At 35.4% G+C, this 27,485-nt stretch overlaps 1 protein-coding gene across 2 annotated transcripts; it reads right to left on the bottom strand.

The window, feature by feature from the left end:
* Positions 1–5,948: 5,948 nt before the first annotated feature.
* ATAF1 (NAC (No Apical Meristem) domain transcriptional regulator superfamily protein) lies at positions 5,949–9,217 on the bottom strand. 2 transcript variants are annotated; one of them, XM_088871476.1, is made up of 3 exons: positions 8,671–9,217; positions 7,616–7,902; positions 5,949–7,210 (listed from the first exon to the last, which is right to left on the bottom strand). In XM_088871476.1, exons 1-3 carry the CDS (start codon positions 8,828–8,830, stop codon positions 6,791–6,793), a joined length of 867 nt encoding a protein of 288 aa, XP_088727602.1. In that variant the 5' UTR covers positions 8,831–9,217; the 3' UTR covers positions 5,949–6,790. The 2 variants fall into 2 exon arrangements, with proteins under 2 accessions (XP_088727602.1, XP_006827706.1); XM_006827643.4 differs by having other exon boundaries at positions 7,616–7,911.
* Between the last annotated feature and the right edge of the window lie 18,268 nt (positions 9,218–27,485).

Consider the following 27,485-nt stretch of genomic DNA (forward strand, 5'->3'; position numbering starts at 1 on the left):
TTTCCACAATGGGCAGCAACTGAACCAATTGCCATAGTTGCAGTAATCCGATTGTGACTACTGGTCACAAGTTATCGAATAAATTATACAGTCAACTTGAGAAAAGAACCAATGTATAGCTCATTCCTCAATTGATGATTTTGTACTCGTCTAGCACTAAACCACCATTTCATTTTGAGTCCATATTTAAGGTATATTTCTAAAGGCTGGTGGAAAATATTCGAAACTGCGAACCAATTTTGGGAAATCCGTCAATATCAATGTCTCCCTTAATGCTTTTTTAAATCCATCTACTTAGTGAGTTACACTGAAGTTCAATTTCTTTGAACATGAGGCATAACTAACTCAAATTCACCTTTTTCTTTTGCAGGCTCGCGCATTCCTAGTTCCGCTTCAAGTATTCAGTACCTATGGACTTTGGTTTTCTTGTATTCGAAGCAAAGTGTTAAGCTAGTTTATTTGAAATCGTTATTTTTCAAGGCATAATAATTATCAATTTGAGTAAAAAAACCAAAAATATAAATATCTACTTCTCATCAACAAACTATGTTGTTTGCCGTATTGTTATCTCAGAGGGAAGTAACTTGCCTGCCAGATCACTTGTTTATGTGTGGCGTTTGAGACATAAGGACTCAAGAAAATGAAAAATATCATATTAAACTAAAACTATTCTGTTTGTTGCATAGGCCTCTTGGTCCTCAAAAGTGCAATTTAAATGAATTCTTATCTTGCTTTCTTGCTTGCCTTTGATTGGCTTTCTTGAATGGAAAATCATTTATTTTAGGGTTTTTTTTTGACAATGTCATTTATTTTAGGTTTTTTCTTTTGCATATTGGTGAATTCTTGTATTGAATCGCAAAGTTACCAACAATTCAAATGTTGTTAGTGGTGATGAAACAGGAGGACGATTTTAGTAGCAGTGCCTACTTTGATCTATCTCTAATAACACCCTAACCTCTCTACCTGGTGCAACACCAAGGGGTTATACCCATTTTAGTTGAGTTGAGCACATATGGCATAGACTCCCAGGAATACACATTACACGTGCTCCATCTGGCAAATGATCTTATGAGAATTCTTTCAACCTGAAATTTTGGGGTTTGCTTCAGAATTACCAGATAGATATTAAGAAAGGGTCCAACTTGAGTTCTTAAACACTTAGATTTAGCTGTCCAAAAATTGGATGGTTGCTATTCAATTGTAGGAGGTAATTTATTTTCTATGCACATATGGAGTGGGTATATATATATATATATATATATATAATGTAGGAAGGGGTGTATATTCTTGGAATTATCAGGAAATGCCTGACCTTGATCCAAGGGGTTGCCACCCACAAATTAGCTGTTGTCCGGCACGAAGCTGGTGAAACATGGACAACGACACTTTTGACCAGAGCTCATCCCTCATACTGAAGAAGAAATCGAGAAGGTAATGGCCATGTATCCTACCTGACTAGCAAATATTATCTCAATAAAAGAGTGGATTGGACAAATCCGGGTCTTCATCGACTTTCACGATATGAACGTTGCTTGCCCTAAGGATAGCTTTCCTCTCCCTATAATAGAGCTGCTATTCAATTCCTCCATGACATGCCAGGCCTTCACCTTCATGGATTGATAGTTAGGGAATAATCGGATAAGGATGGCCCTAGAGGATGAAGATCTCTTGGTTTAGAATTCCCAAGGGGATTTTCTGCTTCAAAGTTATGCTCTTTAGACTCGAGAATGTGGGTGCTACATGAACGACCATCATCTTTGAGGACAATTCCCATGGTTTTTGGGGAAAGCTATATGGATGATCTATTGATGAAATCTCAGGACCGTTTCGCTCATCTGAGAGACCTTAGAATGGTCTTCGACAGCTTCGGGCTCACCAACTCAAGATGAATCCTTGGAGGTTTGCCTTTGGTGTGGCATTAGGAAAGTTTTTGGGTTTTGTCATCAGGCATTGTGGCTTAGAAATCGATTCGGTAAAGATTGGTGCCATTCAAGAGATGCTGCAAACCTGCAGAAACTCAAATCTCTCCGAGGGACGCTTGCTTATATCAGAATATATATATATATAGCAAATCTCATTGGAAAATGTAAACCCTTTTCGAAGTTGAAGAAGAAATGGGTACTCTTTGTATGGGTTCTGGCCTATCAAGGTGCTTTCAATGCTATCAAGGCCTACTCTTGAACCTACTGGTTTTGTTGGCACCTATCCATGGGAAGCTGCTCCTATATGTAGCAGCACTGGTAGAGTCTCTTGGAAACGTGCAATCCCAACATAATGAGGAAGGGGAGGAAATTTGTCATTTTCTTCTGAAGCCACTGGGATATTAGAAATTTGGGCCTGAGATTGTATTCCTCATCAAGATCAACCACGATGAGACCTTCCACAGTGGCTTGGCTATATTCTCCCAATTGGCATGGGGCACCCTCTGAACAAGTCATCCTCCTTCAGAGGTGAGATGGGGCTTTCTATGTCATCACCAGCTTCGGACAATGTGATGCATAGTTTAATGTCATACGAAGAGGATGGGTGCCTTGCAGTTTAATGTCCTGTGGTGAGGACTCTTCGTCTTGTTACTGTTGACTTTTCCTAATTTGATTTGGTTTTAACCCCTTCTTTTTTTACAGAATGTTTATGGTCTAAGGAGACATGGTGGGACCTTTAGTGGTTATCACCATCTGTCCTTTTTACTTTGGCATTACAGTCCATCCCTTTCTAAGGGGATTTATAATGGTTGAAAGGGCATATTTATTCCTCTGGTTCACCTTGAAAGTGATTTGGAATGCTGTTTCCTCAACCCATTCAGTGCTATATAGAGAGGTTTGGATGTGGTGTCCTTGTTAATTTGGATCCCCAATGCCTTAGTAGTTAGTCGGATCTTTTTCGTATATAACTTTCAAGGGAATGCATAGAAGTCGAGGACTTGGATTGGGCTCTTTGAGCTCAATGGTCAAAGCTGTTGTCAGTTCGATCACTTGTGGGAGTATCACAGTCAGAAGTATGATTTTTTCTTCAGCATCCAAATTCCCGAATACCCTTGCAAACGCCTTGTTGACATCATCATGATACAAGTCATCATCCTGGCCTTGGGTCCTGCACTTACTGGGCTCGACCCTGGCTGATGGTTTGCAGTTTGAGCATCAAGCATGCAATTTGGCATGGTTTGCAAGGGAGTACTAGATGATGCAGAATTTAGGCTCGCATCCAGAAGCCTCATGAGACTCTTAGTTTAGGCTCATGCGACTAGAAGCAGTCATCTTTCAAAGATAGTATTTGCCATTAGCATAATGAGAATCAATGGAAGGAAACATTTTCTTGTTTGCATAGACTGCACTATTTCTCATTCCAGCAGTACTTGATTTGTTGTTTGGAGTGGACTCCATTTTCATGCAGCGATGACTGTCCCAGTAGGATATTATAGCGCATACTGATGTCAATGGTATGGTAAAAGACGTGAGAGTCGAAATCTCCTACTTTGAACGTAAAGACTGATGCTTCATATGGATCTTTCACCTGATTGGCCGAAACCCTGAATTGCGAAATATAAAGCTTTAATTTATCAAAACTCAAGCTAAGTGACCCAGGATTAGTGTTCACAAACTCGGTTGGTCAAACCGGAATCGGGCACTGGCCGATCTGGTTTTGGCCGGTTTTAGCGCTCTGGTTGAGTATTTTAATTTTTTTTATAAATATATAAAATCCTCAAAAATAAAGAATTTGTTTGTAATGCGTTTTTTAATGTGTTTTTATGTTTTGGTAAAGATTGGAAAGTGTTTTAGCCATAAATATTTATTTTTATATTTTCCCCTCTTTTTGGGAAAGTTTCAAAAATACCCCTATGCCAAATCGATTTTTTTAAAATCTATTTTTTTCACTATTTTTCAACTCCATTTGGTTGTTCTTTGTTTAATCAAGCTTGAAATATATTTTTTTCATATTTTTTTAGATTTATTTTGTATTTTTTATTTTTTTAATACTTTTTGGATGGGCCAGGATCTGCTCGGTTAGACATGTTGAACCGGCCAGTTTACCGGTTACTTACAACTGGCCTTTGGCCAATTTCCGAGGCCTGTTCGATTTTTCAAACACTGCTAGGATCCCTAGAGGGAGGAGGTTGATTGCTGACTCCCAGATACACCCTCGTCACTTGTGTAACATAAAGTTTGCTGGGCACCAAAAGAAGGTAGCTGTGGGATTTGCAAAGTAATTGTCATGCAATTAGCAAGGAATGATCAACCTCAATTAGCTCAACTTCGGCATTGCAGTCCCTTAAATGTGTAGGGTCTGTATGAGGACTATTTGAGGTTACTGGACATGAGGGCATCATAGACGCTCAATTTGGCTGAAATCTTAGGTAGATGGGCAATGCCGTGGTATTTTACCCTATGGTCATCTTTCCTTAAGGAGTCTATTTGATTACCACCTTGGTCAAAGATACTAGCTTGAGTTTCCCCAATATTATTTTGGGGGTGCTTGTCGCTCCATTGCTCTATTTCGAGGGGGGCTTAACTTCAACAGTCCTCCCGGACTGGAGATGAATGTGGTCGACCTATTGGAATTAATCTACCTGCATTATCTGAATTATTTGACATCTGGCCATCTTAGCCATGCATAATTGCTAGTCCAAAGCGATTAGCTTTAGCTTTTTTTTTTGGATTTAGTTTTTTAAAGTGTCAATAGGTAAATAGGTACAGGGGTGCTACCGCGACCCAGCTCCTTTCCTATTGTTGAGAGTAAAAGTGGGAGAATAGATGGCAAGGGCATCTTTTGCTCCTCTTTCTGCTTTTTCCTCGTCTTTCGTGAGGACTTTGGGCTTTTTTTCTTTGCTCTTTAGGTTTCAATGGACAGGTCCTTCTCAAATCAACAATTTGGAATCCGACCTGCAAGAGTTCTATACATTGTAACTTGTAACCGATTGTGCTCTTACTTGCTAGTATATATCTCCCAAGTACCTTCAAAGGCAGATGGAGTTTCATAGGACTCTAGAGTTTGATTCCTCCAAACCACCTGGGTCATTTTGAGGGATCTCGGAATCTTGGTTTTGAGTGTGCATCGGTATTTCAGCATGGTGTGCTTGTCCCTTCTCTGTCTCTTCCCAGGGCTTGTCTCTGAACACAATTTTCCCATCGGCAATTCGTTCTCAGAGGAGCCCTTTGGGGTAGCAATCCTCAATAGTATGCCCCAATCTTACAGTGGGAACAACAAAAACTAGGGTTCCCAAACAGTCAGGTGCCTCTGGGATTCTTCGGCTTTGGTAGCTCAATCATGCCTACTTTCATCAGAGGTGTGTGAGGAATGAAGTAGATACCGATCTTATCCTGAGGCATTTCCTTTTGCACCTTGTCAACAACAAACGGTAGATTGGTAGATTCCGACTCCAATTCGGATTCGGAACATCTGCTTTCTGGCTTCATGGGAGAGATGGATCCTAGCTACAACTGCCCTGCCCTTTGTGAAGAAACCATGAACATCGGTTGGTTTTATTGTTAACTTTTTACCCATTTGTTAAACAGAGAATTTTGGCCATATTTAAATGGTGAAGTACTAGGTGGTTGATGAAAACCTAAACCGTTATTTTTATCCCATTTGTTAAAGATAAGCTTTGGCCATATATAAATGGTGTAGTACTAATAGGGTAGATGAAAAAATGTGGGAAACGTTTCCCAACAAGAGGAGAGCAACTTCCATAGGGAGAATATGAAATAATTTTCCTAAAAATAATTCATTTTATAGGACATTTCCATAAAGGATTGGAGATAGTAACAGTCAGTTTAGCCACGAACATTCAAGGGTTCAGAGAATCTGCTGATAAATGATCATCCTTTTGTCCCTAAAGATGCAAATAATTAGAAGGTTCTTTATAGATGCATTATTTTCCTTTGTGATGTCCACAACAATGCCAATGTAATGTTAGATACTTTGGCCAAAAATTACCAGATGTACCCTGTAAATGCCATGAAATTCCTCTGCTTATTGATCAAATATTTCTCACCAAGAACACAAAATGTACCCACATTGAAAAATGAAAATATTTGATTTTAATTTCATGTAATACATGCAACAAAAGTGTTCCCCTAAAGATACTTCTTGTTGAATTTTCCCAATCCAATTTCACTCTTGAATGAATCAGCATCAACAAATGAATACACCAAGAGTTTGGGCATCCTCCAAGAAGAATGTTGATCATCAGTGAATTATGGACCCTTCCACCAAGCTCTTGAAGGTCATAAAATGCCCCCATTTACCTCATGACAAAGAAGCCATCACACAATGCTACACACAAGTACCTCTCATTCCACCAGGCATCCCTCCACCATCCTACACTCATATATACTCCACCATCCTACACTCATATATAGCAAAGCTCTAACCTGTGAAGCCACTTGGTCATATTCACAAGAGTACAACATATAATGGGGTCCCAAGCTAATTAGGCTACAAATACTATACAAGGCAGGCCCAATCCCAACCCAAATACTTGACCTATCTCCCCTAAAATGACCCTAAAAGAGAAAACAAAGAGACCCACAATGATACAGAAAGGAAAAGGAGAAAGAATGTTTAGAATTTTCTACTTTTTGGGGAAGCACAGCTACAACACAAGGCTTGCATACCCTTTAAGTATATGGCATCAAAGGACTTGCCCCTCCTCTTTCTTATCTTTTTGTATTTGGGTTCATCATTCCCAATAAATCACCCCTCCATTTAAAACTATAATGACCCAAGCAAGCTTAAATTTGAGATTTAATGGGGTCTGATCCCTTTTTTTTTTTAATAATAATTTTACCCTCAATTAAAAGGGCTTTTGGGTATAGAAAAGGAAGTCCTGGTAGAAAGGGTCCTTAAGCTGGTCTAAAGGAGGTAAGGGGTTAGGGTTACTATTGCTAGTATTGAGCAAAAGCTCATCCAACAAGCCCATTCCATTCCAATCCCACTCTCTCCATTTGGCCTCACTCTGCACCTCCCTCTCACAGGCCAACTCAGGCGCATGCTCTGAGCAGCTGGAGTCCGTGTAAAGCCTCGGTGCGGAATCTGAGCCCTCCATTTGCATTACATCCAGCTGTGGCTGCACGATTGGAGCTGGCATGGGCCCCACCAGCGGTTTCCGATCCACCGTCGACTCGAGGGGCGGCTGGCCCCACTTGGCCTCCCTTGAGGCCTTTTCAAGGCTCCCTTTCTTGTTGTAAATCCGGCATAGGACCCAATCATCAAGCTGAAAGAGTATAGAAGGGTGAATGCGTTAGAACTACTACCAAGTAAAAATTGAGATATGAGGTCATCAGGACTGAGTACTAGAGACATGCATAGGTAGAAGAGAGAGTTGTGGAGTAATATATTTGTTATGACTAGTGTTTGATAAATCAGCGAACAGACTGAATTTAGGTGATTCGGCCCAATATATATATATATATATATAATCCTAAAAAATAAAGAATTTGTATGTAATGTATTTTTAAATGTTTTGTATGCTGCCTTAGACCTGCCTGATTAGGCAGATTGAACCGGTCAGTTTCAGAGTTCCTCGGACCCGGCCAGGTCCGGTTCGATTTGTCGAACACCGGTTAAGACAAAAGGGCTCCGTTATTGTGAGAGAGAAAGAGAGAGATTTTAGGCTTACCCTAAGGTTGTTGTTTTTGCGAGGAGCACGATCAACATCAGCCAATCTATACTCATGCATTATCCAATTGGTCTTCTGACCCTTGGGTGGTTTCCCTGAATAAAAGACCAGTGCCTTCTTAATCCCAACTGCTTTCTTGTTATTAGACTTGGAAGGCCCAAGTCCAATGGGCTTATCAGCACCCGTTGCCTTCCAATAACCAGACCCTGCTGCCCTGTTTGGTCGAGACCCATTGGGGTACTTTCGGTCTCTTGGTGAGAAAAAATACCACTCTTTTTCTCCATATACTGCCACACCTGCATACACAACCCCAACAATTTAGCTCCCACATAAGACCATTTAAACCAAGTGACAATTTAAAAAGTAAAATAAATCAGAGTACTTCACCCAAAAATAAAGTCATTTTGTATTTTTTTATTTTTCATCAGTACATAAATTACTCTGTTTTTAATTGAGAACCTAGACACAAGAGTAACACGCACCGATTGTGTAGAGGGTGATGCAAATGCCGGTGGATCCTTTCGTGTAATTTTTAAACCCATTTTGTATTTTTTTTACGTTGTGTGCATAGGTAAATGGTCCACTTTTTAATTGAGAACCTAGAACCAATGGTTTAAAGGGTGATGCAGATAAAGTGGGACCCAGCCTCTATTACACCTTTCAACTCGCTGATCGTGCGGTGATCGCTTAGTGACCATCGATTGGTGTGGTCCTCAGGATTACAATATAATTAAATAGACTTGCAAACTCTAACAAGACAAAACTCCTATTGGGTGCTTTTAAAACCTTTAGACTCTCCCTCTCTCTCTGGAGCATACAAGCTGAGGCATCTCTCTCTCTCTCTCTACCATATACAAGCTGAGGGAACTTAAGTGTTTCTCTCTCTAGAGCATATAAAAGCTTAAGCTCTCTCTCCTAATAGCCTTCAGAAGTGCTAATTTTTCTAGAGAGAGCGCAATACTAAAAATAAGGTAAAAATTAAAAAAAAAAAAAAAAAAAAAGAAAAAAAAAAAAAAGAAAAGAAAAGAAAAGAAAAGATAGAGAAAAGGGGTTACCAGGAAGCTGCCATGGATCATACTTGTACAAGTCGATCTCTGCAATTATGGGGACTGCAATGGGCTGAGAGGCACACTTTCTACACAAATAATGCATCACCAATTCCTCATCAGTTGGGTGAAACCTGAATCCAGGAGGCAACTCCAAATCCGAGGTCATTTCTCTCTCTACAAAAGAATTTCGATCCCCCACCAAGAATTTTCAATTTTCTCTCTTACAAACAATAACCCAACTCTAAAAAATATGCAATTTGTTGTGGGTTCAAGAGAAATCAGATTCTTTAGAGAAATCCTCTCTCTAAAAGATAGCTCTAAATCAGCTCTCCACTCAACTTGTCTCCACTTTCTCTCTCTAAAAGATTGACGCTAAAGCAGCGGTTTTCTTACAGAGTCTCAACCTAGATTAGAGCACAAAAGATTATCCTCTTTCTTTGAGCTTTTTGGGCAAGAGGATTCCTCTTGGTCTGTGTTCTTTCTCTTTCTCTCTCTAGATTCCTCTCTCTCTCTCTAGAATTCAAGCTGAAGTTTCCTTGCAGATGAAGTGAGCTAAAATTAGAAGCGATCCATCCTTATACACCATATATAAAGATTCTATAAAAGAGGCTGCGGTCGAAAATGCCCTTGTGAACGTCTTTAATCCTTACCCTCTTTTTATGAGTCAAGTTGAATTTATCTGACCTTTTTCATTTGGACGGAAATGCCCTTTCCGTTATACAGTTATATAGATACTTAAAGCCGTTGGTTTTACGAATGCTTTCAACAAATTACCAGATTTATCGTTGCCATTTTTCTTAACAACTTTATTCTTGCTTTCCCTTTTTTTTTTTTTTTGGACCAATCTTGTATTATTACTAGGCATCTACATTGTAAAGAAGATTAAATTATAAATGGTCTACCTAACTGTCCCTTCAAATTTTCACTTTCTACTTTTTTACCTAAAAAAAAAAAAGAAATATCTCTTAACAAATAAAAAATATTTAAGCAATCATCAAAGGGTGTGGTTTTTATAACGCGTCAACCTTATACTATAAGAGTAAGGTGCACCTCAAATATCTAACCGAATAGGTTATTTTTATGTCGTAAATCCTTTTAAATCTATTTTTACCTTTAATTATATAATTTAAAACTTTAAAAATAATGTAAATCAAACAAATCTATAAATGCTAAAAAATCTTGAAATTATCGTCAATTTTAAAGGTTTTTCATATATTTACATCTCAATATCTAAATGGATAATTTTAAAAGTTTTTTAATGTTAGAACAACTTTTTTGAATAGATATATGCAGTGCACCTTACTTCTACAGTATATCCCTCCTCTCGTCTTTAATAGCAAAGATGAGTCCTAAATCCATTTAAACCAAGAAATCATTGTTCCTTCCAATAAAAAAAAAAAAAAACCAAACCGGTCTTTACAAGGAAACACCGAGGTCAATTTCGTCATTTTACCTCCCATTTACCGCCACGTGGGATTCCTTGTCGCAGTCAACCGGTCGCCCCCAGTCGAGATTAGTCGGCGCTCGCGCCTTCGAGAAGGACACGTGGGCGTCGCCGCTCTGCAGGGCCGACTGGAATCGGTTGACTAGGCGTCCTACGACCGACACGTGTTCGGCGGAAAAGGTCCATGGTTTTCTGGCGATAGACACGCCGGTGGAGATTGGGTCACGGGTGACATCACAGGTTTTGTCGATTAGCGCGTGGGGTGCGGCGGCTTGGTAGGCCTCCACGTGGAAGGGTACGGCGTTAGCCTTGCCACGTCACCACCAGGGCGGCGGGGAAGGGATTGGGACGCGGGGTGGTGACGTGTGCGAAGAGATGGAGATCGAGATGGAGATGGAGAAGCATAGCGAGTGAAAGATGCTAAGACAGATAAGAGAGAGATGAAGAGGTACATAGATCTTAAAAAAATAAAAACAAAAAATAATAATCATTTGATACTCCTTTCGGCAATTAGAGGGAGAGAATGAGACGTACATAGCCTTAAAAATAAATAAATAAATAAATAAATAAGCATTCACAAATCCGTTGTAGGTATTTGAATTTCAAATCTTATTCTTGGTGTTAAAAAGTTGATTTTAGAGCCATCAAAGATATTTTCATTACCAAAAACGTTTTTGGGATGAGGATTTGAGACTAAACTTTCTATTGTTTTCATAAAAGCTTAGGCCTTAGAAAAATTTAATCATTTGTTTCTCTTAAGCAACGTACAGAGTGCTCTATTAGAATTTTTTTTCGTTTTTGGCGACAGTTAGATTGAGATGTTGCATTCCTGGAATTTTGAATTATATTTTTACATAAGGGAATAAATAGATAGTATGCTCTAACCGGAGCCCAAAATCTTTTAACAAAATAAAAATGCCAGGGAGGAGAGGAGAAGCAACATGAGGGAAGCCAAAAGATATTCTAGTCCCTTGAGAGTATACTATCTATTTATTTTTTGAGTAAAATCCTATTAGTTTTAGAGCCTCAATTTTTGGGATAAAACCTCTTTAACACGGGCTTATCTTAATAATAATAATAATAATAAAATCCTAATTGTACCTTCTAAGGCTTTGAAAAAAATAATGTCTCGAGATTGAATAGAAACCATCCAATTTTTAGAAGGTGAGATCTAAATAATGTCTCAAGATTGAATAAAAACCGTCCAATATTTAGAAAGTGAGATCTAAGTGTTAAAAAACTTAAATTCAATTATTATTTTTTAGAGTAATCACCTAGTGAGTCTAAAGTAGTTACCAACTTTCAAATTGAAAAAATTATCCTAAGCAGAAGATTTGACTGAAAGAAAAGAAATAAACGATGCTATTGAGGGACATAGTATATGTGTAATCACGAGAGAAAGGTGAGAAATGACAGAGGGAGGAGATGAATAAAATATTAGGGTAAATGAAAGATAAGGGAGGAGAGAAAAAATTAAGAGCAGGATAATGGGAGATCAGAGAGAGAGGGGGAGAAGGAAGATAACTATTTTTTATTTTTTTTTTAAAAATCTTGGAAAAGTCGTTCATGAGTCTGGCGCAAGAGCCGGCTGACTCAGCAATGAAAGATGAGCGTTGTAAAAAACTCACAAGGCTTATACATTATAATTTGTTTTAAAAAAACTTACATGTTAGATATCAAAAATCTTATTTTATTTTCATGTTCATCGTCATCTTCATCTTCATCTACATCATGAATTCCTTAATTTTTATTACAGTTCATTTTTAAGATAGTTTAATCGCAGCCTCCATATGTACAGTCTGAGTCGTCAGACTCCGAGAGACCTTAATCTTTGAGAGAGGGAAGAGACACTTGACATGAGGGCTTCTGAGGAAGGGTGCTTTTGATTTGGGGCTGTCTTTTTGTTGAGAAAAAAAACTAAGACATGTGGATAAAAAGGCTGTTGTACCTTGTTCTCTCTGTCAAAAATTTTTCCTGTTTTTTATGCGACATTCATGCACCTTGTCACTCCACATTCACTTTTTTTAATGCTTCATACTTTTCTTTTCTATGAACTTATTTTTGTCAATTTCTCTTTTTTACTGGCACCTAACCACCTTCTGTTGTCTATCTCTTTCTGTCCTTCTTGAGCGCCAGCAGGAGCATCCTGTACATTTGTCAACTTCTCTTCTTCATTTCACTTCTTTACTGGCATCTAATAACATTTTATTATATGCCCTCTTGTCTTTTTTGAGTGCATATTTCGCGCTCTACTAGGATCATACTGTACAATGACTCCCCTCAGACTAGGATCATACTGTACAATGACTCCCCTCAGACCGAAGAGCTCCTAGTGGCTTTTTGTTCATTTGAAATCTTGTGATTCACCTAAAAATAGCTACATTGTAATTCTTGAAGAAAAAATAGATTTGAAAAGGGAAATTTATTAACATACCCATGAGAGATGAAATACTTAATATGGAACTATTCTAACTCATGAGCATAGGTTTTTCATCGGCATTTCAAAATAAAGTGAGTAAAGTGTTAAATAATCAATAATTTAATAAATTTCCCCTGCAAAAAAAAATAAAGTTTGAGATCTCAGCCTTCTAAAGTTGGGAATCCTGGTTAATGTTATTTTTCTTATCAAATACAAAGTGTGTGCCATCCTATTCATTTTTTTCTTTGGGTGTGGTTTGTATAAGGTTGCAACCTTAAACAATCAAATTAAGACACACTTTCAAATTTCATCATAACTATAATTTTGGTGTTAAAAATTCTTAGGATGGTTAGGGAATCTATTTTCATCTCTAATTATAAAATCTTATACTTCAAAAATGGTTCAAATCAAGTACATCTATAAACACTTGAAAATATTGAAAATAGATGGTCCAGATAATATGTTACGACTAAACCATTTTTACGACTTGGAATCTTTTTTGTCTTTTCATATTCATATATCTTGATGTCGAGATGATCAATTAGAGGGTTTTCCAACATCAAAACAATCTTTTATGATGGATTTTACAGGTGCACTCCTAATTCTATATTTAAAGTTGTATAAATTTTTTTTTTTTTTTTTTGTATGATTCATGGCTAAGTTCAAAAGTTACATTCCCAAAAAATTTGGATCCTAGAAATACTTTTATCTTGAATTTACTTGAGGGAGCAATGAACAGTATGCTCTTGCAAGAGCAAATCCTTATTTTGCGTCAGCTCGTTTTGCAATGTGCATGCGGTATTGCCGACTAAAAAAAGTGAGCCAATCGACAAACGCCCACCCTTTTTCAAGTTGCCAACTTGTCCACTTGACTCTCCCCCTTCATCTTCATCACACCCTGGATTTCACACCTCTCTCTCTCTCTAACTGTTTCTCTCTCTAGATTTTCCCTTCATCTTTATCACATTCAGACTTTAGGAGCCTCCATACATGTTTCTCCCTCTTGTTTTTTCCTTTCATATTATTACATTCATGACTTTAGAAACCTCTATACATGTTTCTTTTCTTGTTTTTTTGTCTTATTTTTCCAAGTGGAGGCTTCAACTAAAGTCATATATGTTTATATCTTAGGCATATCTCTATGTGCTTCTCTCTCTTTTTTTTCCTTCATCTTTGTCACATTTAGACAGGCTTATTTGTACATTTTAGGGTTATCTATTCATGTTTCTCTCTCTTCTATTTTTCCTTTTCTAGGTTTTAGACACATCTTTATATGGTTCTCTCTCTTACTCTATCTCTCTTCCATTTTTCCTTTTCTCAGGTGTAGGCTTCAACCAAAGTCATATTTACATAGATTTTAGACGCATCTAGTATGGTTGTCTTCCTTTCTCCTTCATCTTATGTTGCATTTAGATTTGGAAGCGGTTAGCATGCTGCTAGCCCACATATTGTAGAAATACGTGCTTGGCAATAAATGTTTTTTTAATATAATTTGATCCTAATTTTTAAAGTATATATAATCTTTAACATAGAGATCATGAAAATAAATAAAATTTGAGAACTAAAAATAATAATTATATTAAAAAAATATTTAGTTACAATTGTTTTTAGATGGACCACCTATTTGCATCCATCGTTAAGATGAATGCTTTAGATGGACCACCTATTTGCATCCATCTTTAAGATGGATGCTTTATACCTCGGGGACTACATATTGTAGAAAGTGGTCCAACCCACATTAAACAATTGTTCTTTAGATTTTAGACACATGTATACATGTTTTTGTCTCTTGTTTTGCCCTTTCTTCATGGGGGTGGCAATAGGCTTGCTGGCCTAGCCTGGCCCTAAAATGCTAAGGCTTTGGCACAAAGTGTGGCTTGAGGGCTACGTCATAGCTGGGCAACCACGGCCTGAGGGTAGGATTGGGGCGGGCCTAATATGGTCTAGTTCAATTTGGTTTGACCCTCTTTTTTTTGTTATTATTTTTTATTTTATTTGGTCCTACCCGACTCGAATAGGGGCCAAGGACTCTTTGGCCCAATTAGGGCTTGGCCAGGCTTGTGCCCGCCCTATAAGGACTACAGTTGGGCCTTGCCCAACTGAGGCCCGGCATGTTGTCGACCCTATTTCTCCACAAGTTTAAGCTTCGACCAAAGTCCTCTTAGTCTACACTTTAGACACATCCCTCGATATGTTTCTCCCTCTTATTTTTTAGAGCAATGATCCAATGCAACGGTTGTATTAATTTCTCCACAAGTTTAAGTTTCGACCAAAGTCATCATAGTCTACATTTTAAACACATCCCTCGATGTGTTTCTCCCTCTTATTTTTTACAGCAATGATCCGATGCAACGGTTGTATTATAGTATAATGCAACGACACTTCTAGAAAACCATGTTTGTCGTATTTGTATGACCCCAAATTTTACACACACACTCTCTTCATCTCAATAATCAATCTCAAAAAAAAAAAAAAAATTCAATTTGAACCCTAGATATGGTCAAAATGAGTCCCCTCTAAAAACGAATCTAGACCATTCATTTTGTGAATTTCAAGATCTTAGCCTTTATAAACTCAAAATCTTTTTTATTTTTATTTTTATTTTTTAGCATTGTTCATCTAATGATAATAAGGCCATCCAAAAAAATTGGAAATGAAAAAATCCTTCTAAGGCTTAGATCTAAGCATTTCACCAAAATGAACGGCCTATATTAATTGGGCTAATAAAATACTTTTTAGGTTGTGTTTTCAATTTTTTTTCATTTTTTTGTGATTGTTCATTAGAATGAAAGAGTGTATATTTCAAAATTTAGATCAAACAAATGACCATAATATGATTTTTTAAGATTATTGCATCATATTACTATACAACGGTTGCATGAAATCATTGCCCTATTTTTTATTTTCTTCTTCCCAAGTATAGACTTGATCTATGTCTATGTCTTAGACACATCTTTGTGTGGTGCTCTCTTGCTTTTGTTTTCTTTTGATAGGCTTGGATCAAGGTCCATGAAAACGGGTGGTCCACCCCTTTCCTTCGTCTCTTTATTGATTTCTTATGTGGCTTTTTGCACACATTTTTTTCCTTTTTTTTATTCTAAAGATTATGAAAAAAAGGTAGGGGCACGTCTTTTCCATTCAATTACCTAAAAATAATAATAAAAAAATTTGGGTCCGTGTTTGTGATAAATTATGTTTCGTTCATTGCCTATGTGGCATTTGTACATTTCTTGATCTTACTGGTATCACCTCAATTATTTGGCTAGGAAACGATTAATTTTTTTTTTCAGGGTCCGTATTTGTGAATAATTTTTTTTTTGAGATTATTGCATCATATTACTATATAACTATTTGGCTTGAAGAAGTAAGGTTATTTTAATAATTTGTCCATTTTAATTATTCAAGCCAAATGGCTAAATTCATAATGTTTGTTCTATATTCTAAATTTTTTTTTTTAGAAAAATTTATTCTAGAGTTAGCACCTAAAACCAGGAGTATTTATATCTTTTTTACTTAAGTGACTTAAAATGAGGCTAATTTCCAAATTGGCCATAATTGTTTCGAATTTAAAAACCGTAACTTCAAGTACATCCTGAACCATCACCATCATTAGAATTTTTTTTCAAATTATTTGAGGTCGGCTACACAAATACAGATCCATCATTCTACTCTATCGAATGCCATATCTTTAAAGCCATAAATCCCCATATCTTCTAAACACATCCTGAACCATTTTGTTAAAAAATATCTAAACAAATAACGAAATTGTGAAACTTTGGTCACTGAAGTTACTCAAGCTAAATAATTTGAATATGCATGTTTGTATTGGGTTCCAAATTAAGGACATGTTTTTTCATGAAAATTGCGTTCTAGATTTGACCCCCAAAGCAAGCAGAACTATTTACACAGTGAGTGGAGTGATGCTAGACTACCAAAGTGTCCCAGGTTCTAACCTGCAATAAGATTTTGCAAACAACACATCTTATGTTTGGAACCCGGAATAGGTAAAAATTTAGGAGTATTTAGAACATTTGGGCTCAAGTGTTAAGTGAGTAAAATCGCCAAAATTCTTTCAAATTACAAACACAAGCAAAAGCAATTCAGATATTTTTTTGATAAAATTTCTTGGAGGTAGCCAAATAAAAAGACTCTAAAAATGGTGACTTTTTTAGTGAAATTATTGACTTAATGAAAATACACTCTCATTTTAGTGACAACTGTCTGGTTTTATTCATTGTGCATATGGCATTTTGTACACCTCTATTTCCATACTTCTGTAATTTTTGTTTTTATTTATTTATTTATTTATTTCTGCTTATTTCCGCTTCCAAGTCTGGCCTCTGCTTTTCATGCTTGTGAAAAATGTAGTCCCCCACACCCCAAAATTTAAGATAAAATAGAATTAAATTATTTGAAATAAGATAAAATTAAAAACTCTTGTCCCTAATGTGTCTCAATATTTATTATTTTTGTGGCGTTTTGTACACGGCCTCATAAAAACTTAGGGCCCCTCATGTGTCCCTACTTAGTGAAAGCTTTGGGAAAGTTAGGGCTTCAGCCATTTATTTGTGTACTATGTCTCTGTGGTGTGCCTAACGACCTACCCTAATCTTTTCAAAATTTAAACTCCGTGCACGTGAATAAAATGGTCCATTCTCTTCTTTCTCTCTCCTCTCTCTACTTTCATATTAAATATTCCCTCTTCAGACCACGTGTACGAGAATTTTTTTCTATACACGTGGATACCAAAACTTTTCTTTATAGATAAGTTTGATACGTGTGAAAATATTTTGTAAAAATATTTTTATGTGAAAAACTATTTCATGACATAAGGTGTAGGATTTTTTTTCCACTAATTAATCAGGATATATCATAATTTATAGTTAATTAATATAATAATACTCCCATATTTAATCACTTGAGAGAGTTTATTCAAAAGTACTTCTTAATCAAACGTGCCATGTGTCTATCATCAGCTTGTTTTCTCTCTCATGAAATGAATTATGTCCCTTCTCTTCCCACTCACGTGTGTGAAATCTGGAGGACCACCTCTCCTCCTAGAATAGTGAAGTCTAGAGGACCACCTCTCCTCCTAGAATATAGCGTTGTCTCTCTCTTCTGTCTCTCTAGAGCTCTTTTTCTATTTTTTTTTTTTTTTATTTTTTAATTTTATCTGGAAGCATCAACTTTTTCGTCTAGAATTAACGGTTCTCTCTATTAGAGCATTACCTCTTTAATGTAGACAAGCTCATTCTTTTGGTTCTCTCCCTCTTGGAGCATCATCTCTTTACCGTAAGAGAGGTCTATCTTTCTCTCTTTTTCATGCTTTCTTTATATATGGGTTATATTAGGTTGCTCATATTATGGAGTAATTTAGTACTATATTTACATTATGAGGTATTACATCATCTACATAGAACATTAAATATCAATGGTATATACTCCATATAGGTGATGTCATTTTATGTGGATGATATTATACCTCTCATAATGACTAAAATATTTTTATTAAAAAAATACTACATATACAAAACAAAAATATAAAAATGTTCAAAATTTGTTGAGTTTAATAATAAATTCCTCATTAATATGAGCAGGTTAACATAACCCTCTATATATATATATATATAAATAAAAGATGACATACACGACATCACGCATAAAAAGTTGGTGTGCAAATGCCTACAATGAGAGCTGTTGAAGATAGACGGAAGCGGGAATCAGTGTTTTCAAATATGCATTGCCCTGCAACGAACTAGGGCTATATGCCAGATGGCAAGCTTACCCTGCAAAACCCAATCATACTGAATCTATCTCTTTCTACCAATGCTACCACTCCCTCTCTCTATACTAGACGAACAGCCAGACCAGAGCCATCTTTCCCTCGTGCCTTTCTCTCTCTCTCCAAACCAGAGCTGCAACCCTTGCTCCCTCTCGCCCTTTATGTTCTTTCTTTGCTCCTCTTATACGCAATCTCTCTGTCTCTCTCCAAACCAGAGCTGCAAATTGCTGTCTCTTCACCCTCATCCAAGCTCAATTGCGCCTCTTCCTCTCTCTGTGCCTCTCAGACGACAACAGAAGGGAAACCATTCTCTAGCTCGCTGTCACATAAGTACAAATCACTTGTATTAAATTATATTAATGGTATTAGTACTGTATTTTTGGGTTTTTTGGTTTGTAAAGCTTGAGATGGGTTTGTATTTTTGGGTTATTGGATTTACAAATGACAAATCTTTGTTTGTATCAGTGCTGTATTTCGGAGGTTTTTTTGCTTCGAAACCCCTGTCAATTTGGGTTATTGGGTTCGCATATTCGAAATTGTGTAACTTCTTACCATCGTGGTTCGTGGTACCTATGATCTCTGAGGAGACATTGTATCCCCTGGATTCAGTTGAATTTCTTTTAGAAAGGGCCTGCAATTTGCAGCACGCCGTTTATGGTTTTGTCCGAGTGTTTTCAATTGCTTTAAAATAGTCATGTTCTTGGATGATGATGACAATGGAGAAAACACCATAACTGAATCGAAAGGATGAATAAACATAATGAGAAAATCTTGAATGGTGTATTAAACACCCTGTTGTTATTTCATGAACTAAGTTAAAGCTTGTGTACAGGACAGTCAACAAAGACAAATGTTACCATCTTTTGCCATACACATATACAATGTGAATAAGTTGTAAAATGGTAAAGGTGCTTCAATCTCTTTTTGTCTTTTCTCTTGGATCTACAATATAAAGTGTTGCGTTTAATGTTTATTCTGATTCTCCCTTTAAACGTCCATCTTCTGCGGCTCCATCGTAGCCATTCGCGCACCAACTTCCTATATGCGATGTCGCCTATGTCATATTTTTTCGTATATATATATATATATATATATTCAGATTCAATTTGGATAGTTGGGCTCATATATTCATACGAGTTAGTGGGCTAATCTTAGCTTTTTGAATCCAACTGCTCAGATTGAATCTGACACCTTGATGAGAAGAACACACACCTAAAATTTCAAGTAATTTAGATTTGTAGAAAATAAAATAAAATTCAAGTACTACCAGACATCCGTGATCGTCAGATTCGTTCAGATTCAATCTAGACTATTAAGCTTATATGTTCATATGAGCTAGTGGGCCCAACTTTTTCATATATATATATATATATATATATATATATATAAGGTGTATTTACAAATTTTATCATGGCATATAATTTGGATGTAAAATGTTCTTAGGATTATCTCAAAATCTATTTTTATATCTAATTATAAAATTTTAAATTTCAAAAATGGTTCAAATCAAGTAGATCTATAAACAAATGAAAATCTTGAAAATAGACGGTGTAGATACTATGTTGTAAAATACACTATTTATGAGACTTAAATTTTTTTTATTTTTCATTTCGATGTCGAAATGATCAATCAAAGGGCATTTCAACATTAAAACTACCTTTTCTGATAGACTTTTGAGGTGTATCCGTAGTTCTACATTATAAGGTTGCATCCTTATATAAATTAGGTGCATCCTTATATATATATATATATATATATATATAGATGTATTCAATGCTTATTATCAATTCATGAAAGTTTATATTGACGATGTCCTAATTTTTTTTGAATCCATAGATGAACATATTAAACACATTAACATTTTTATTCATGCTGTCTAGAATGCTGGCTTAGTTGTACCTGCAAGAAAGATTACTTTATTCAAAACAACTATTAGATTTCTAGGGCATAATATCCATCATGGCACTATTATTCCTATAGATAGATCCATACAATTTGTTGATAAATTTCCTGATCAAATACCCGATAAAAAAGAACTTCAAAGGTTTTTAGGATGCCTAAATTATGTTAGTGATTTCTATCCCAATCTTGCTATAGATGCTAAGCCTTTACATGACAGATTAAAAAAGAATCCTCCACTTTGGACGGATATTCATACCAATGCAGTACAAATAATCAAACGAAAAGTCAAAACTCTTGTGTGTCTTTCTCTTCCTCATTCTACTGCTTTCAAAATAATTGAATGTGACGCCTCGGAATTGGGATTAGGGGGCATTCTAAAACAACGAATAGATGGTCATGAACAACTACTCAGGTATACCTCTAAAGCTTGGAATCCAACCCAACAAAACTATTCTATGGTTAAAAAGGAATTACTTGCAATTGTTCATTGCGTTACCAAATTTCAAAGTGATATTCTCAATCAACAGTTTCTTATTCGAACTGATTGCAAAGCCGCCAAAGATATTATACAAAAAGATGTTCAAAACTTTGTTGCCAAACAAATATTTGCCCGCTGACAGGCTATCCTTTCTGCCTTTGATTTTACTATTGAACACCTTCCCGGGTCTTCAAATTCTCTGCCTGATTTTTTAACCGGTGAATTTTTGCAGGGGAGGCAACACTGACGCCAACGACGACACACCACTATCACTTACACTACAGCTCTTTGCAGCTAATCAAAATAATACTCTGTCCAATCCACCTACTCTCATGGGCTCTCGTAGCAATTCTTCTCGTAATGAGAAACGCCCTTTGACAATAATACCATTTGAAGGTGATAACCAGCCTTTGGCCACCCTTTCACCTTCCATTTCACCTATTCACCAAATCACTTATCCGGACACTAATACATCCACTCCAGCCTATACTCCAGCTCAATCAAGGCCAAACCAAAGGCCTAATGTTCCTCGTTCTTCATTTATTGAAAGAGCATATCTCATGGATATCACAATTGATGATCACCATACTAGTATGGATCCTATCAAACTTGCTCCAGTATATCATATAAACTATTTGAATCCAACCAATGGAGTCAAAACTCGTGAGTATTATGAAGCCATTCTTATGGAAGCAGGGTCCATCTCTGTTGTCCATTATTACCAGCAAAATATCAGAGTAATTGCATATTCAAAAATATAGATCAAGAAATTACTTTCTTATGAGGAATGGGGTTGCAATCCCGCTCAGGGCAAAAAATTACATAATCCTGATTTTTCGTACAAATATTACAAGTATGCCGAGTACATAGAAGCCTGGCATAAAATGTTTTATTACCAAAATCCAAATAACACTCATAGTTGGTATATTCAATTTAGATTACCTATTTTCGAACGATTCCCCAATTAGTTTAAAAATTGGTTTTTAGTTTGGGGATCAACTACTGCAATTTTACCTTCTACTTTCCAAAAAGTGCAGGAACAATTTGTTATATTCAATAATAGTGATAATAATACAGACAATCACCTGTACTTTGTTGCACTATACCAACTCCCATGGATTATGAAATGTGAATACTTAATCTCTGTAAATAATACAGCTGATCATATTTATATCCCACGCCTTGGAAAAACCATCTCAATAAAATGGTGGGATATTTTCAATATGGACCCCATAACCATAGTTCCCAAACGCATTCCTCCACAAAAACCCATATATAATCCCAATCCAAGTGGACATAATACTGCCAATACTTCATTTGACTTCCCCACATATTTGAGAAATATGCTACAAACAAATCCTAACGCCTTTAAAAAACCCCTTGAACAACAAATGAAAGAAATCTTTGCAGAAGCAAGAAGAAAGCCGATCTCATCAGATGAGACCGTACAGTTATCACCAGCTCATAACAATAGATATTTTCCTCTGGAAGAAACGGACCCCGAAGAAGAAGACGAAGATGATCCAGATGAATGCAGCCAAAGACCATGACCAGTTGCTGCCACAATTATGACCGACAAGACTCACCAATATACGACAAATAACTACTGTTTCAAGATGCCATCCACCGACATAAACGACAAACCAATATTATTCCAAGATGCTGTTACTGTACCCACCGACATAAAACGACAAAGTTGCCGATACTGTAGCAACAAGTGGTGCCAAAAGACTTACTGTTCCTCGATGCTTTTTTGTCCACTTCTGCCGACAAAAACAAAAAATTTTTTACTTTTCTTTTTGGTTTTTGTTTTCTTCCTCCGACAGCATCTTGCTTTACGTCTCGTCTTCTTTTCGCTTTTTGTCTTGATCTTACCTTTCCTTCGCAACGAAGCAATCTCCTCTCGCCTATATAAGGCCTTCCCCTTTCTCAAAGAAGACAGGTCGCTCAGGAACTCCTTCTCAGACGTCTTCTTCCCTTCTAATCTCTCCTTCTCAGAAGGTCTCTTCTCTTCTGATATATATATATATATATATATATATATATATATATATATATATATCTCTCTCTCTCTCTCTCTCTGACTTCTCTTCTCATCTCAGCTCCTCTCTCAGAAGTTACTCTTCTGTCATACCTGCTCCATCCACTGCAACAGCTATTTTGACCTCATAGCTCATGAATACCAAATCACATAATTTGTCTTAAATTCCAGGTTCTGTCTTTTCCTCCTTCTAAATATTCTTAGCATGTGTGATTGTAATCTTCACTCTCTCCATTCATATTGCCCTCAACACTGGAAACTCTTTTCCAGTTATTGCATATGTACATAGTAAGTTTGTTGTTTGTTTTACAGTTAGTTTGTTTTTACAGTTTGTTACTTTTACAGTTTGTATACAGTGTATAAGTTTTCTTTACAGTTTGTATAAGTTCTCTTACAGTTTTCTTTCCGATGTATTTGTACAAATTTATAATGAGATGTTATGCAATTCAAAATAGTGTGATGTTATGCAATTCAAAATAGTATTTAATATCAAAATAGGCAATCACAACCACACACAGTGGTTAGTCATAGATACCCTTTATTTGCATACTTTTATTATGTCTAAACTTTTATAGAATTTTACAAGAAATACGAAAATATAACAGCTTAATATTCACATACTTATTGTAATCAATATATTATGTTTTTACTGTAGATTTCGGCGTGTTTTGGTATCAGAGCCAAACAGTAAAAACAGTGAACTGTTAAGAGTTAAAAGTTAACCTAACTAAATTTACATCTAAAAAAGTTGGTCCGAGAGTTAAGGCAAGAGACGAAAGAAAAAATCTAGGCAAAGTACCCGCCAAGGCCAGGAAAAGCCGCTTAGGGGAACACGTTGGACCCTTGATCGTCCAGATTGTCATTATCCGCAACCTACAGATGACAAATTTAATTAGGAATCTTAAAGGTAATACAACAACTCAATCTCAAACCTTAAGAGTCAAAAATAAGGAAGAGATCATCATAAATGATATTGAACATCATATACAAAATTGGAATATCCTTAAAGTACCAATAAAAGATATTTATCAAAAAGGAACATTCAAATTCAAATTAGGTTATACTATAAAAACAGTAGAAGAAAGTCTATCAGTCACTCAAAATCAAGAAGACTTTCAACTATTATCAAGAAAAATTATTGAAAAACATAAAGAAAATAATTATAAATATTTACACATTGGATTAATACAAAAAGCCATTAAACCATTAACCCGTCTAGGGTTAAACACCTCAGTGCTTGTATGCCTAAGAGATACAAGACACAATAAATTTTCAGACTCACTCCTAAGCATGGTTGAATCCAGTCTATGTAGTGGACCCATATATTTTAACTGTTTTCCAAATTTTTCTGTTTCATTAACAGATCCAAATATATTAGATATATTAACTATAAATTTAAAAACTCATGGATTTAATATGACACATGGTTCTCAAAATTTGGCAATAGTATATAGAATCTATTATAAAGTAATGAATACTCTCTATCCTAATATTATGCAAACAGATAAGAAGGATCAAACTATACTATTCCAAACTAATATAGAAAAATCAAATACGATTATACCTAAAACCATTACTTGGTCCGATATTATTCTACCTCAATCATGGGCATTACAAAATGCAAACTAGCCCAAGGAAGTACCCGTGAATAATATTCCCAATCAAATAATAGAAGATCAGGATGGAAATATTGAAATAAAATTTCAACAACCTATAGTACATGATGATATAGATCTTAATAGGAAAAGAAATAAAAAACCATTAGTATCTGCTAGGAAATCTTGTCATACCACTCCCGATGTTATAATACTTCCTTCTCCATCAATACCTAGATCATCTTCAGAATTCCAATTACAAGGAGTCAAACGAACAGCTGATCACGTAGTTATTCCCACATATACATCTGCAACTGAACCCGACATAGCTGAATTTCAAATACTTACATTACAAGTGGAAGATGATATAAATATTGATGAATATATGACAGGATAGTTAGTTGCTAAACTGGCAAGGAAAAAGAAAAAAATAGATATTGCCTATATACAACAAGATTATCTTGCTCCAAAAAATCAAGGAATTAGAGAATGGTATCTTAAAACATTCCAATCTAGGTTAATAGAATTATTCCATAAAAAATATAATAAATTATTGAAAAAGGAAAGAGAAACAAAAGGATTTTTTATATGGTTACAAGAAATATGTACTCAATATAAAATTACAATTCCTCAATTCAATACTATTCAAACAATAGAAGAGAAAACATACATCAGTACGGATGGTACTACTACTGCTAGTACACACCCTCCTGAGAAAAGTACAATACTAAAGGGTGTAATAACCCCTTTAAACAAAGGAGAACCACCACAATCCCTATATGATATTATTGCAACACCATATAAAGTTCTACCAAAAGAAATAGGTAAAAGCAAGAACTAATACCTCATATAGTAGAACAAAACAATTATACCAATTTATATATGCAATCGTTAGGAAAACAAGCAGAACATATAAAAAGATTAGTTACTCCCCAAACTAAGGGAATAACTCCTATTCTTAAAGCAGTTTTGTTCAAACCTCCTCCAGAACTTAATGAAACTAAATTCCATTTAGGAGAAGATAATAAAACATTAATAGACCAGTTAATATCTAAATTATCTCAATTAGATATCAAAGGAATCCCTTCTCCCAAACTTAGTATTCCTATACCAATACCCAATATTTCTGTACCTTTACTTATTGTCCCAGAATCTTCAGATAGAGGAAAAACAAAGATTCCAGAGCATGAGACCATGATGCTCCAAGAAGAAGAATCAGTTATAGAAGATACCATACAAAACCAAGAATATGCTTTTATGAATACTTCACCCATTGATTTAAATAGGATAGCATATGGTAAAACATGGAAACCAATCACAGCTTTACCATACTATAAGAGACATACACCTGTTGATGTACAACTGGAAGAGGATGCCAAACAACAGGCTGTTTCCTATTCAGGAAGATCAATAGTCAACTTGACAATAGATGGTTTATTAGAATTAAAGATATTAGATGTCATGAGACATATGACAATGTTATATATATATATATATATATATATATATATATATATATATATATATATATATATATATATATATATATATATATATATATATATATATATATAGATGGTTTGTCTAAAATTGACAACTCTTCAAAATATAAAGATTCAAATTAGAAGGGGTTGTGATGGATGTATTTATCAAAACAATCATTACTTCTTTGTTAAAAAATTATTTAAATAGGTAACTTTACCTTCAAGCAAAGACAAATTTAAAATTTATACAAAAGTACAATGGCATTTTGGAAAGTGTCATGGAGCTTTATTTGTAGACTGTCGTTGTTTTTTAGTTAAAATTTCAATTTTACCCCTTATAGAGATGACAAAAATACCCTTTATCTTGCAGTAATATTCACAAAATTGCCACATAAAAGCAACTTTTTTTAAAAAAATAGACTACAAAATTAATAAATCCACCATTCATTATTCTCTCTATCTTGAACCTTTGTAATTTGAAGGGTTGTGAAGTTTAGATTTTCCCTATATATAAAGCCGTAGTTAAGGGATGGACATAAGTCACGAGACCCACTCTTAGAAATAATATAGGGCACATGCCCCAGGTAAAAAGATCTTTGGGGATAAAAAGATATCTTTCAATAAATATAGTTTTTTTTTTCTCACTATGACTTACCTATTATTAAGGGGGTGCGGTTTGTATAGAGCCTAGGCTCCGAACCATCAAATTAGAGGCTCCCTTCAAATAGTTTCGAGAAATGTAGTTTCAATATTGGAAATCTCTGTGATAGCCTTAAAATATATTTTCATCTCTATTTATAAAGTTTAAAGCTTCAAATATAGTGTAGATCGATAGATCTATAAGAACTTGAAAATCTTGAAAATTGACGGTAAAAAATCATGTTACAAAATACACTAATTTCAAAACTTGAAATCCATTTTTCTCTCATGACCATGCATCTTAATGTCGAGATGATTAATTTGAGAATATTTGGGCATCAAAACTACCTCTTCTAGTTAAATTTTTGAGGTTGGTTCTTATTTGATTGTTTAGAGCCTCGGCTACATAAACTTTTCCCTATAATAAATATCAGAGTACAAACCGGACTTGGGTCCATGAACATATCTCTCAGTTCCCATGATCAACCTCTCTTTCCCTTTTGGTCTTGACTGAATAAAGAGAGAAAGGAAAAGTCTTCCAACGCCTATAGGCGAAAATGAATAGTGATTTCGCATACCTTCATTACCGTCTAAAGTTCATCGCACGGTCACAATTATCTGATAGTGTTTTATTTTTTATTTTATTTTATAAATTGGAATGATATGAAATTAGTGATTTCGCTTACCCTCATCACCGTTCAAAGTTCATCGCACGGTCACAATTATCTGGTAGTGTTTTATTTTTTATTATATTCTATAAATTGGAATGATCTGAAATTTGGAATGTATGTACGTGTTAGTGAGACGCACTTAATAAAAATATAAAAAAAAAATTTCACAAAAACAAAATTAATGAAAATACCCCCAAAACTTTTTGGAGGTATTTTGGTCAATTTTTTTCATGTAAAATATTTTTTTGATATTTTTCATGGATTCGTCTATTTTTTATGAATATACACTCTAAATTTCAAGTCATTCTGATTTGTAAAAAAAAATAAAAAATGAAACACTACCGAACAATCGTGACCGTGCGATGA

The sequence above is a fragment of the Amborella trichopoda genome, chromosome 7 (assembly GCF_054954075.1).
Source record: "Amborella trichopoda isolate Santa Cruz 75 chromosome 7, AtrichopodaSantaCruz75HAP2 v2.0, whole genome shotgun sequence".
Classification (NCBI taxonomy): domain Eukaryota; kingdom Viridiplantae; phylum Streptophyta; class Magnoliopsida; order Amborellales; family Amborellaceae; genus Amborella; species Amborella trichopoda.

What these genes read in the sequence shown, in the direction of transcription:
- ATAF1 (XM_006827643.4), bottom strand. Translation starts at nt 8,830, where the DNA reads ATGACCTCGGATTTGGAGTTGCCTCCTGGATTCAGGTTTCACCCAACT. An exon ending in TGATCCATGGCAGCTTCCTG is followed by an intron (nt 7,912 to 8,670) that starts GTAACCCCTTTT and finishes TTGTGTATGCAG; the next exon opens with GTGTGGCAGTATATGGAGAA. An exon ending in GCAAAAACAACAACCTTAGG is followed by an intron (nt 7,211 to 7,615) that starts GTAAGCCTAAAA and finishes ATACTCTTTCAG; the next exon opens with CTTGATGATTGGGTCCTATG.